Source organism: Cinclus cinclus, chromosome 3, assembly GCF_963662255.1.
Source record: "Cinclus cinclus chromosome 3, bCinCin1.1, whole genome shotgun sequence".
NCBI lineage: Eukaryota > Metazoa > Chordata > Aves > Passeriformes > Cinclidae > Cinclus > Cinclus cinclus.
The window spans coordinates 84,615,366-84,629,512 of record NC_085048.1 but is presented as its reverse complement, the minus strand read 5'-3'; the positions used below and the strand labels follow the sequence as shown (position 1 = coordinate 84,629,512).

Below are 14,147 nucleotides of genomic sequence, written 5' to 3'. Positions count from 1 at the left end.
TGAGACTAGTTTGTTAATTCCCAGATGTAGCACAGCCTAATCCCTGAGGTTTGTTCAGGAATGTGCTAGTTCTCCATTCCCTTAATTCTTCTAATGAAAAATAAATGTATCCAATGTCATCCTGGTGAAAACTAATGGTTGTTCTTTTCACTCATCTATAAATGTTGGAAAAGAGACAGCCCTATGCAAGACAAGCTCTTTGGAATACTTGTTTTTTTTTCCCCGCGTATTTGTGTGATTCCTTGCTGCAGATGGCTCTAGGCATAACCACAATGTCATTACAGTTCATGTGTTGTTTTTCTTTCTTAGCGTGTGCATGCAGTTACACAGCCCTGCAGGTTAGGAACCTAAATATATTGCACATCAGCAATTTCAATTTGATCCTAAATGTTTTGAAGAACAGCTGCTTCTCTGTTCAAAGAATACTGAGGAGTCCTTCAGGAGAAGAACAACTGAATGGTTACAGCAAATTACTAAGTTTGACAAGCTATTTTTAATGCAAAATTGAGAACTACTGTCTCCCTAATGTAAAATGGGTATCAGACTTCTGATCTAAAGAAGCCTTGCAAAGATTTAATTAAATGCTAGCAGAATACTTCAGAGCTTCAGTACTAGAAAGCAATACAAGTTAATAGCTAATTTTGTTCAAGCTGTAAGATGTATAAAAATAACACAGAAAAACAGATACATTCCTACTGTTTCCTTTTAAGTGTTACTATCTATTAACAGAGGATAGATAATTTTTTAAATAAATATTTGTTCCTATGTCCATAATCAAGAGATATTATTGCCTTTTGCAAGATTCAGAGAATATGAATGTTATAAAACTTTATCTGTAATCTGGGATAAGAAAACTTAAGGTACTGCTTATTAATATAGAGACATTAATACTAAGAATAAAATTTCTTAAGAAAATATAATTGATCTCTCTAGGAGTCAAAACAAAACCAGGTACTTTAGAAATAAAATATTTAAGAACATGTCTTAAATTTGCCTTTTGTGTTTTAAATAATGGAAAGCTATTATTCTGCCATTACATAGAGTGTGCCAGCAATTCACAGTATGTTTTATTTCCATCTTTGTTCTAAACTCCATTTTATCAGTTGCTGGAAACTAAGAATTTTCCCATATTTAGTCTAAAATGAAAGATGTTACTTTTGGGAGGGAAATTAATAGCTTCAGGCCAGTTAGTTTCAATCAGTTTTTAATTATTCTAGCACGATAAGTATTTCTGCCTGTGTGTATGTAAAAATTTTATAACTTGAAACAACTGGAACTAGCTTGGCTTGTGGCCTGACCTTGCAATTTCTTATACACTAAATCTGTTGTACTACTTCTTGGGGACTGTTCACATGTGTTAGAATTAATGAGATCGAGTTCTTGTTTTGCCATTATCAAAATAAATCTCCTAAGGTAAAGGCCGAGTTTGTAGCCCACTGACTTACTGTGTTTAAATATTTGAAATTAAAAGTATTAAAGTATTTTAAATTATTATATGTAGTTTTAGATGCATTGGCCTTAAAACTGGAACAGTTTCCCTGTTAATGTTTATTATTTCTCTTCCAGGAGTACCTGGCAACACTTGCAAAGTAGTTATTGTGCTAGGTGCACAAAACCCAGTCCAAATAATAGATTGCTCCCCAAAAAATTAATACTTCTTGTTATTTCACCAGTTTATATTTGCTGAGGATCAGAGGATTGTGGAAGTTAGGAACAGACTTCTGGACATTCAACTAGTCCAACACCCTGGCCTGGTGAAGCCTGTCCAATTTAGGACAGATTGCTCAGGGCCTTGTCCTGTCAAGTTCTGAATCTCCCAAGGCTGGAGACTGCGTGACCTCTGGGCACGTGTTCCACTGCTTCATCATCCTTGTGGTGAAAAGCTTGCCCTAATATTGGAATTTCCCATGTTCTAGTTTGTGCTTGTTGTCTCTAGCCCTATCCCTGTGCACTTTCAAGAAGACTCTGGCTTCATCTTCTCTATACCCACCTACTAAATTGCCCTAGACAGCAATTAGATTATCCCCTTAGCCAGGAGTTCTTCAGGTTGAACAAGCCTGCTTCTCCCAGCCTCCTCTTGTATGTCCTGGTCTCTGGTCCTCTGACTGTCTTGATGGCCTTCCACTGCAGTGTGCTGTGGTAGGTCAGTGTCTTACTTGTGCCAGCATTCCCAAAACTAGATACGACGCTTCAGATTTGGTTTTGCAAATGCCAAGCAGAGGATCCGGAACATCTCCGTGGAAGTGGCTGCCCCAAATGCACTGGCAAATGCTTGTATGCTAGGATCATTCTCAGTTTTAGCCAGTGTAAATTACTGTTGCTGTTGAAATAAGTTAATTGTTTGGGATCGAGTTTTGGGGGTAATGTGGGACTCAGGGTGGTGTTAATTTTAACTCAGATCTGCCTTGCAATCCATTTTGTTTCCAGGCCACACAAATGGCTGTTCTGGCACAAGAGAATGGGCCATGTGGACAAGAGTGGCAGGGAAAAAGCAGGGTCATTTTCTTTTATGTAGCACTTCTGGTTTATGTCATCTTACCATGACTAGACTCCACAGTCTAAAGAGAGATGGAGACATAACTAAGATTAATAAAGACTATGGCCAAGAACCTTTATATCTATGAAATTAAAAGCTTTAGTTAAATTTTTCTACCAGTCTTTCAAACAAAATTGTGCAAATAGTATGTAGATTAATTATATAATTAATAAATAATATAATATCCATTGTTTATTCTGACAGCAATTGTGTGGAATGTCGTCTTGTTTTAATAACTCCATTTAACTGAGTAGTTTTATGAGACTGCAGGAAAATAAAATTCTTCATTTGCTGCTCTTTTGTACAGTATGATGGCAAATGTCCACATTGGGCTTTTAATATTGTTATTTAATTTTTTCTTTACATAACCATTAGTTATTTCCCTCAATTGTACCACAGTTTGTTTTTAAAATAAGATTCTACTGAAGGGAGGAACTTAAAAACTCACCACAGTATTTAACATCAGTTGACATTTACCGCAATCTCTAATCATTGGCACAGAATTTGTCTGGCTTCTGCTGCTTTTATGGCTCTTCCAGCTTGTTCCAGTGTTTTTTAGTTGTACCATCCTGCTGTAGATGAGTTAGATGATAGTGGTTTGAAGCAGCCTAAGATCTACTTTTATACAGACTGTCTGTTCAAAATAATTTTGTTTATTGGTATAAGCAGTGTAAAGATGAAAAGAAAGATTTCTACAAATATCTGTCCCAAAACAATTCTTTTGCCACTCAAGCCAAAAAATCCTGTTGATTTGGGGCATGGGAAGCACAAAGAGGAGTACTGTCTTATCGCTAAGCATACCTGTTGTGCATTTCATTAGGAAGACTATTATATATAAATACTTTATTTACCTTGCTCATCAGCCTGCAGAAGTATAAATACCAGGTAAATAAACTAATACTAGGTTTACTGTACCAAAACCAAATCCACTTTCCTCCTGGAGACTTTGTAACAGAGGTAGAATGTTTGGAATTATTGCCCCTCATACAGTGCTCTGAAAAATCAGTATGCCTGTTTCATTCAAGGATTTGTTTTAAATTATTTTTATTCTTGTAACACAGTGTACCTGCTGTTCTGAATATATGAATACATAGTTCCCACTCCAGAGGTATTAAAATTCATGAAGAGGCTGGGACTCTTTAGACACTTGAATAGAGTGAACATATATATTTTAATATTATATGTCATCTATCTGTAGTTACTCTGAAACTGTTATTAGTGAATTGGTTTTGTGGAAACCTTGCAAGAAGATACACTCAAAAGGTTTTGTGAGATACTTTTTGAAAAAAAAATTTCTTACTTGAAAATACTTTTATAGCCTTTTAAAAACTGAAGTATGTATAATATGCTTAAATAGTTTACACTGCAGGAGAAGTCTGAGCAGCATAGTGGCGTGCCAAAGAGAAAACTGGACAGATTTAGTTGCCTTCTTATAGTTTAGATCTTACTATATTCTTGTCTGGGATCAGCGTGGTTTAAAAAAAGGAATTTTAAATTGCCTGTACGTGTTGACCACGCCTTGTCCCTGCAGCGCGCAGTGACAACCAAGTCCTGCCGCACCAGGCTCTGCCTTATAGTGACCGCATCAGGAGCGCTTGATACAATTCGTGCGTTTGTCTCGCTACGGACTGCAGGACTCGGTCGCGTGTGTTTAAACATTAAAACGATTAAGTGCTCTGCAAGCGAACCTGTACACTCTAGGGAGTGTGCTGGCACCATGCGGCCCTTCAGAGCCCAAGGGTGGCTGCTGTCGCCTGGGTCAGGCTGGAAGTCAGGAAATGACAGTGGCGAGCGGCGGGCGCTGACTCACAGCCGGGGGCGGCTGGCTTGTGGATGGCTCGAGGAGTTCCCGTCCCCGGTGCCCGCCCGCCCTCTCCTCCCTGCAGCACGGCCGGCGCTCCGGGAACCGCTCGTGTAATCACTGCACTTCACAGTTTGCTGTATCAGGAACCGCGAGCGCTGAATGCAAGCTGCAGTCATGCGGAGGAAGGTAGTTTGAAATATTTCAGCAGCTGTTTCCCAAGAAGCTGAGCTGCCCATGCAGCAAAGGTCAGGAGAGTAGCTGCTGAATAGGTTCCAAAGAAAGTTTTCCGCTGAAAGTAAGCCCTAGAGTGTGAAGTTATGCTCGGCTATGAAGCAGTCATCTGAAAATGCGTCAGACTGCATTCTTCAAGATCCAGCAGCAGCCTTGTAATGCAAACTACAGTAAGGCTTCCCTTTTCTCAGGCGAGCAGGACAACATTTAGTAAAGACAGCAAAATGCAATGTGTTTACTTATAGTTGTAGGCATACAGTATTATGCAGGAGAAGTGCCTGGTAGACTGTTTCAGGGAAAAGACAATTTCTCTTCGTTTTCTTCCTGTTTCATTCCTGTTCTTTTTCCTTCCAAAAAGAAGAGAAAAAGCACATTACACTTGATAATACAATGCCATCAAGAAAATGTATGAAGTGGTGAAAATGTTTGGTTCTGAAGTCTTCCTTGCAGATTTTGGGAAAGTTTTGCTCTTAGCTGGGTGGAACTAGAAGGGATTAATTTTAAGACCCAGCTGGGAGAAGTTTACTTAAGCTTACCGTCAGTTAGAAGAAGAGTTTAACTGCGTTTGTACAGAGCCAGCACAGTTGACAGAGGCCTATGGACATGGCCGTAACCAAATACATAATAATTTTTTAATGGGCCTTTGTCCAAAGAGGGCTTCAGATAAATTTTAGGTATTCTCATCCAAAAATAAACATTAAACTGAACAGAGTGCTCAAACAAAGTTGAGCAATTTTTTTTTTTCCTGGAAGATATTTTCTTTTGTGATGTCCCTCTAGCTGAACACAGAGAATTTTAAAAAGTGTTTTAAAAGTTTCTCATTTAGTGATAAATGTCCCTCAAGAATAGTGACCAAGTTGACTTGTAGCATTTTTTCACATTAAACCACAAAATGCTTTTGCCAAGACTGTGTCACTGTGTCCATTTCAGAGATGAAAAAACTGAGGCATGTGGGAGAAATGTGATTTTACGAAGGGTTGTATGCCAGGTAGGCTGTAGAAGCTGGAACAGAACCCACACCTGCTGTGTCTCTCTGCCTATGCTGCTCCCTCTTAGTCTGCTGTGCCTGAAGTACACACTGATTACAAGCAAGGAGCAAGACACAGCTGAATATCAGCGTAGGAAGTGGTTTCATGATCATCTTACAATACACATTTTTAAGAGATACTAAATAAATTTTCAAATGCAACTGTTGTCCAAAAATGAATACTGTCAGATTATGATTTTCATTTGCGTGGGTTGTTTTCCAGGCAGAAATTTTAACGGGCATCCCAGTTGGCAACCTTGAAGATGCTGAAAAGGTGGGACACATGCTGTTAGAAAGAGGGTGCAAGCTCGTAATTGTTACTCTTGGAGCAGAAGGCTGCATGATGATGTCAGGAGACGAACCCATTCCAAAGCACGTTCCTGCTGGGAAGGTCAGGGCTGTGGACACTACGGTACGTTTTTGTGGTTTAACTGTCTTGCTTTGGAAAAGACTGCTTAAGCATTAGGAGAAAGCAGTGAGTAATCAGCGAGATCTTTGGGCACTAGTACAAAGGATAATTTATGATGTGAAATTTATATCTTGCTTCTAGTGTCTCATATATTAAATGTCAATTCACCTGAGTTTTATAGTCTGTATCTGTAGATGAGCTAGAACTGTTGCACATACTAAAGGTGTCCTCATGTTCCTCCTTTACTGAAGTACCTGTCTCTGACTGCAGTGTGTGATGCCACTGGCTTGAGCTGCAGTCCTGTTTTTTTCACCTTTGCCCGTTCATTTAATTCATCTTGTCTAGAACTCAAACACTGTGAGAGAATGGAGATACTACTCACAGTCTGAAACCAAATGTTTGATTCTTCTGAAAAAGCATGAATTACTTACCAAGTCTAGCATAAGGTGATTAAAGATATAATTTTTACAGAATATAGTGGAAAAATCCAGAAGTTCTTGCTGCTTCACGGTGACTGTTTCATGATGCTAGGTAAGGGTTACTTGGTCAGGCACATTTTAATCTTTGACATTAGGATACTTCTTTACTTCCTGCCCAGAATATGCTGAAAAGTGTGCTCTGTGAAACCACAAAATACAATACCCCCAGCAAAAGAGAAAAACAGGACAGGCAATAGTTAAGATAGCATTGCTGTAAAAACCTTACCACACTGCACATATGGGGCTATTTTGTTCCTAGTATTATCTGACATAAATCCAAAATAATTCCAGTGGAGTTACTGAGAGCAGAGCAGGTCACATTATATGTACTAACTATACATTTAAATGCCTGTTATAATAACGTCATATTACATATGTTCTGTTACAATAGTTCATTAAAATCCTGGAGATTTTACCATCTGGTACATTCCATATCTCAATTGCATTAATAACAACTAGTTCTTGTAGCATGTTTTTTATCCATGGACCTCATACTGATTCACAAAGAGGAGAAGCAACTGCTTAAAAGATGAAAAAACAGAGGCACAAGGAACTAAAATTACCTAGGTCAGTAACATGCAGTATCAGAGCTAAGAGTAAAGTCACTTCATCTCAGTCAGAAGATCACTTATAGGTTTGGACTGTGATATTCTGATTGTGTGGAAAGTGTTGTTTCATTGTAATCTTTTTTTCTATATAACTCTGAAATAGTGATACTTTGGTTTTATTTTCCTCTTAGTCATTTAGAAGTCTGATGTTGGGTTAGTACTGGTTTTGGAATGTCTTAAATTTCTAGTTAGGGGAAGGAGACATCACTGTCCTCTGCATAAGATTCTTGGTAGGGCAGTACAGGTGCCAAATTGCCTCTGCTTGCTTTTAGCCCAGAATTAGAAGTGCCAAGGAAGTGAAAGGCAGAGCTCCCAAAGCTGTCCAGAACCAGGATTTATTAGCTTGGGAGCAACACCTTGTAAACCTGGCAGTATGGCTTCTTGCTCTGAGGTGGTAAATCCACTGCTGCTATCAAAGCTTACTGTTAGAGCTTTTTCTCTATCACACAGAAGTGATGTTGAAGAAATATGTGTGATCTGCTTCTTCAAAAGAATAAAATTGCTTCCAGATCAGCTATTGTCTGATATCTTAAAGATTTGAGCTCTTGGAATAAAACAACAATACTGAAACCACACACTGTGGATGAAAAATGCTTTTTATCTTGCCTAGCAGTTTGTAGTTTCATGTCTGAATGGATGTAATGCTCCTCTTTTAAAAAAAAATATTTTTATTTTAAATAAAAGCAGTTTCTTTTCATTTACTAAATCCTTGCCCTGCCTCCTTGTGGCCAACAGGTTATTGGCTTCCACATAGCATAGGATTTTCACAGTTAATTTTGTTAATCTACTTAAATACCAGTGGGTTGTTTTCAGTAAAACAGCTGTGCTTGGTTTATTCTTGCAGCCTGAATGAAAAAAATGTGTGTTGGCCTTCCATTATAAAAGTCTTAAAGTGCTTAGCCTGATTATCACTTTGCCTGAAAGCAAGTGGTTTTAAAGCAACCTTTACAAACACTAAACAAAATAAATGGCATCCTCAACTAACCTGGATTGCACTGTTATTAAAATAAGCACTAAACATTCTAGTAGGACATGTTACTTTCTTCAAGGCACGTCACAGTAGATCCTTCCCCAGGGGAAGGATCAAACTTGTAAGGTGGCTTACCAGGTAGCCACCTACCCACAGGGTATTCAGAGTTGTTCATGTGTATGCTCTTAGCCTGCCATTTGATATTAAAAAAATAGTTGCTACCTTAAACTTCAGCATCTCGAGGGACCAGGCACAACCAGAGCAGGTTATGTGCCTGTATCTGTAGTGATTCTGTTTAGAGCTGCAGAAGGTAAATTTACTGCCCAAGTTAAATTACGTGTGTACCCTATCACACAATTTGCAAAAAGCTACAGAGTCCTTATTAAAAACAGAGTTTGCCATTTAGAAGATACACACACAAGATACAAAATGAGCTTCAAAGTCCTCTTTGGCTGTAAAAATTTTCCATGGCTGCTACCATTGCCCACAGTCCTCTCTTCAACACTGCAACCTCAGTACTGACCCCTGGTTATTTCTGTTGTCCACAGCTATTTTAGGAATTTTTGAACAACAAAATACTTGGGTAGGTACACCCATAAAGATTAAGAATTTGAGTTCCTTGTCCCAGTTTGTGTGCTCCCTATTCTCCATGTTCACAAGTTCATCAGAGACCCTAAGGGTTGATAGGCTGGAGAGCCTGGCTCTTCCTCCCTACCCTTGAGGTGGTTAATCTAAGTGTATATTGGCAGAACACTGGGAAAAGCTGGCTCCATCTCCCACTCTGTGGTGGAACATGAATCTTCAAGACTGAAAATCTGGCATTTTTCACCCACACTAAATCAATACTATAAAGAGGGGAAAAAAGCCTGTTGATTCTTTTTTTTTTTAGCACTAATTATCTTAGTGTGGGCTTTAGCAATGTATGCAATGCTTCTCATGACTGTTAGCAGAGCTCTCCATACACAGTCCAAAACATGTAGAGCACGAATAGTCGTTCAGGGGGAAGTTTTGCAAGACATGGTATTGTAAAGCTAAAACATCTGTTTCCCCTGTTATAGCTAAATAGTGCAATAAGCTTTTGTTAAGAAAATTAACTTTCCCTTCATTTTACTAGTTCCTGCTATCTAATTTCTGTATGTGAACTTTGAATAAACAGAAAAATAAGAGAATTATTGAAAAATCATCCTCGAATATTCTGTATGACAGGTCTGATTAAGCCCACCAGCTATATCAATTTGTATTTGAAACAGTTGACGTACATGAGACATTTTACACATAATAAAGTTCTAATATAGGTATACATTATATTCTATTTTCATTACTTTAAATAGTTGCTTTTAAATTTACTTGACTATATTAGGTTAAATATATGCATTTACTTTATTTTTGGAAGAAGCTATTTCCACTTTAGGTGAAACTAGTACTTGAAGCTGCATTAAAATAGCTGTGAAGGATAATTATATAATTCCATTTATATGACATTTCTTCTGTTGGTAGCAGAAGATTTCACAAATCATTCACAAATCTGATAAGCATTTCATAGAAAATAATATCATATACACACATTTTGCAGTTGCATGTGTGTGAAGCAGTTTGGCTGCTGCTAAAACGGAAGCACAGCTGAGGTGGAGCACAGCAGCTGCTCACAAACAGTTGTGGGACATGACTGAACACCATCGTGTCAGAATTGTACTTGAGATGAAGGGGAATGATCTGTGTGATGAACCACACGATGATCCTGGATTTTGGCATCTGCTGCTGCAGTAGCCCTGAGCAAGCCATCCTGGCAGAGACATATGTGGTCTGATGAAATAGAAGGTCACAACATCATCCATACTGGAGAATGAACCTCTGCTGTTTTTGCCCCTTCACCCTCGCTCTCCCCTCTGCTTCTGGCAATCACGCAAAGTGTAATTTACAGCACTATTTACATCTATTTACATTTACTAATTATACTCCATTGAAACTGCCAAGGAAAATTTGTCAGAAGAATGTAATTACTCAAAGCTGGAATTTGGCCAGCAGTGAGATTAGTTCCCTTCCATTTTGAAAAAAAACACTATGGGACAGTATGGAGCTGAGCACTTCAAGTGACAGCTGGCAGCCAAGTCAAGTCCTTGAGGTAGTGCCAGAGGCCTGCCTGGGGTTTGGTATGTGCAGGTGGACTTTGGAGAGGCATTCAGTCTGTCTGAAGCTCCAGGTTACTCAGGATCTGGGCTTCAGAGCCATGCCAGGCCTCCTCTGGAGGTGAGGCAGTCTGGTGGTCAGTGGCTATGACAGGCTGGAACATGTCTGCTGGCTCTGGGATTTGCTCTGTGGTTGCTCCTTGCAATTGGAAGTGGGGTGTCCTGTCTAGGGTCCATGATTTGGATCAGAGAGCTGGCACTGGCAGAATCTCTCCTGTGAAGTGGCATTAGTGGAAAATGGGGGGGGCTCTCTAAGTAAGCTGGGGCTGCTGCTCTGTTGGCCCCCCATTTCTAGGTTACAGCTCCAAGATCCCTTTGGGGAAGAGGTGATCTAGAGTTAGTTTTTAGAAGCTGCATTTTGCTCCATAGCCCAGCTTGGATCAAGATGACGAACATATATTGCATCAGTTAAGGTGACTTTCTAAGTTTTGACTCACCTGGTCTTCTAAATGCATGGTACAGTTGCTCTGTTTAAAATCTCTTCATCAGTTGACTTTTAGGTTTGCACATAGCACTGTTGTGTGCAAAATGTCTTGCATTAGTACACTTAGAGCCAGGAGATCAGGCATCTGCATGTCTGGCTTAGGCATAGATGTATTTTCTTGAAAGGCAAATGGATGCACTTGGGCACACAATATTTAAATGAAAATTTGGAATTGCTTTTCACAGTGGTGCCCCTAGTAATCACAGCAAGTCAATGGTCCCTCTTTTCAACGTCAAGGAGAACCTAGAATGTTTAACTTTGCAGTATTTGTAAGCACAACCATCACTTTTACCATGTAGTTTCTTGTATTACCAGCATTTTCCCTGCCTGGTTGTGCTTTTTGGATACAGAGGTTGCGCAACCTGCTAAGGAAAACTCACAGGTTGAAGTGCCATGCTTGTAAACATGAAAGTCATTTAGGAGAAAGGATAAAAATCAACATTTAATCTACTCTGCCTGAAATTTGGCATGAACATATGATTTATTCTATGTAGTCCTTTTCTGTGCAATGTCGTCAGAGATAGGATACATACAATTTGTCATAATCAAAAATGTTACCATTATTTTTTCATATCAGTTCTGCAAAAGAAAGGCTCAATGCTACAATATGAATTGTCATAAGATGTTTTGTGTTCAAATCCTGTTGTTTCCCTCAGATTTCTTATTAGAATTTATTAGATTTGTCTCTTCTACTAGGAGAGAGAATTATGAAGGCTGTCTTTAAACAGTGGATTGCTCACTGAGCAGCTTTGTATTGAACTCTGAAGATGTTACACAACCTTTATTTTAATAAAGCCTCATATAAGCATATAGCTATATAATTTTAGATATGTCACAGTATTCAGGCCTGTGCAGCAATTGTGGTCTAAAGAAGGCAGTGTGGTTTAGCAATTTGAACAAAGGACTGATTAAGAGTTCCAGGGCTCTGCAAAAGACTTGCTGTAAATCCTTGGAAGAGTTACGTGTCTTCTTTGTATCCCAATTTATCTGTCCATAAATTGGTGCTGCTATTAATGTGTTGCATATAAGCCATGAGAAGTCTGTTAGAGATCAGAACAGAACCTGGGAGGCCTTTTTCCCAGGCTTTTCATATAACCTCAGGCCAGTTGTGCTTCTTTGGGGGCTTTGCAACCTCATTGAAGTGCTTCTGCTTGAAGTTGAGAGGTCTTGTCTGTAAAAATATGGTTTACACTAAAATTCTCTGACTTAGCTGTATCTTCTGGTTTGGAGGAAGCTTGAGCCAGAGGAGTGAAGTGGACACTGAAATAAAGCCTTAGAATATAAATAAATCCAAAACAGTCCTCCTAATAACAGCAATTCTTTGTCTCCTGACTTTGTGGCCTAACGTCTGAGGCTCAAGGGGATATAAATACAACGCTCTGTGCAATGACTAATTACTCAAAATTCTGTGCATCAGCAGAAGTGGGACTTGTGGTTGACTCTAATATTATCAAATGCCTTTGCTATTTAATAATCTTGTAGCCGTACATTATTTAGCATGCCGTTTGCACAAAGAACAGTGATTTTATTTCAGCTATCTCTCAACAAAGTAAAAATGCAGCTGGTAGTAAATGAAGCATTTGGCAGACAATGTGTCTGATGTACAGTTCTCTAACTTGCTAAGAAAAGAAAAATGTTGATTGTTTAACCTTTTCCTACCCAACAATGTAACAAGGAGTAAACAGTTTTCCTTTTTCTTTTTTTCCTTAACCCTAAAATGTATTCTTTTTTCTTTTTCTTTTTCTTTTTCTTTTTCTTTTTCTTTTTCTTTTTCTTTTTCTTTTTCTTTTTTTCTTTTCGTTTTTTTTTTCTCATCTTCCATTTCATTTTCTAGGAAAGAGAAGTTACTACTGGGCAAACATCTTATTTATCAGTAGAGTTTATTCAGACACACCAACACAGGGTAATTATGCCCAGAGCTCCCATTAAAATCCCACAAAAGACAGCATAATAGCTTCCTTTCTTTAACATGCAACCCAAATAGGTTAATAAGTAAGTTTAGTTCCACTCATAGCCCACTTTCTGACTTAGCCTTCTGCATTCCCTCTTTTACAAATATGGAATCCATTGAATTTTGGAACAGAAAAACCATGAGGAATAAGTTAATCTGGCAGGCACTCCAATCAGTGATCAGCACTGTAAGTCTAAATAAAGCCGCATTTATTATGTTCTGAAGTTCAGCTGAACTGTGAAAGGGCACATGACTGAAATCACTGCATGTGAGTTGACTCACAGTTAAGTCTAGATGGGGTTTACTTAGTTCATCATGAGTTTCTGTTTCTGATTGAGGCCTTCTTCAGTTTGTTAAGGGCTGGTCAGTGGCCTAAGGGTATAGAGGTATCCAGTGACAAGAGGGATTGCAAGAGCAGCATCCCTCTGCATTGGCAGTCAGCTGAGAAAATGTGGAACAATCTGGATGCACCCTCTTTCCCCTTGGAAGGCAGAAAGCTGTATTATCCCCCTTGTACAAATTGGAAAAGTGGAACAACTGGGTGAAATGAAGCACAGGCTAAAAATGTTCTGCTCCAAGTTATATAGGGAGTTGGAGTGATGCAGCCAAAAATGAAGCACAGGCATATATTGTCCCATGCTGCTCCCTTAACTTCTAGACAGCATTGTCGTGGAAGGAAACACTGTTTATCTGCCTAGTAACTGTCTATTTTAATCTGTAAGAACAAACAATGTAAACAAAGTGAGCAAACAGAAGCAGGCTTGTACAGAACAATTTGCAGTCTTGTTTTCCAGTGGAAGATTCCATGGACCACCCAGGCTTTGCTCTAGTCCTTTTCTCAACCACGGAGCATCTAATTAAATCCCTTTCCATTCCTGACTCTAAGTGGAAGAGAGCCTACAGTCCTGTACAGTTTCTTTCCAGATGGAAATGCATAATTTAACAGAGATACAGCTGACAGGGAGAAGTGGGCCCAAAGCAGTATTACCATTTGCCACAAATTGCATTAAATTACAAGGGGTACTTAATGAAGGCATATTATAAAATGAAGATGAAAGCCAATATGTAGTTTTTAAGTCCCATCTAAGATTGTAGTGTGCCAGGCAACAAAAACTCATAGTAAAACTACTTTAGTGATACCAAGAGTTGTATGGTTTTGCTACACATGATCAGTAACAAGTCATGGCATTGTGTCCCATTGTGTCCTACAGCTATATTCCATATACAAAAACTTGCTAAGCACCTTACATTATTTACAACATGAGGAAAGTATTATTCAGAATGCTGTTTTGTAGATAGGGAACAAAACACGCAAACACTGGCTTGTCAGTGGCAAGTGAACCTGTTTCCCTTGTTTAACCATGACTTCTTCTCTATGCTTGTCTTAAAAAAAAATGGGACTGGAGGAATTCTTTTTTTTGTCAGTCTATCATCTGTCTCATTTTTAGAACTGGACATAATT

The 14,147-nt window shown here is 38.8% G+C and overlaps 1 protein-coding gene across 1 annotated transcript in view; it reads left to right on the top strand.

The window, feature by feature from the left end:
* RBKS (ribokinase) overlaps positions 1-14,147 on the top strand; it is a 69,407-nt gene that overhangs the window by 42,989 nt on the left and 12,271 nt on the right. The window contains exon 9 of the mRNA XM_062489023.1: positions 5,822-6,010. Within this exon, the coding sequence (XP_062345007.1) occupies positions 5,822-6,010 (189 nt within the window). The remainder of the gene's footprint in view (positions 1-5,821; positions 6,011-14,147) is intronic.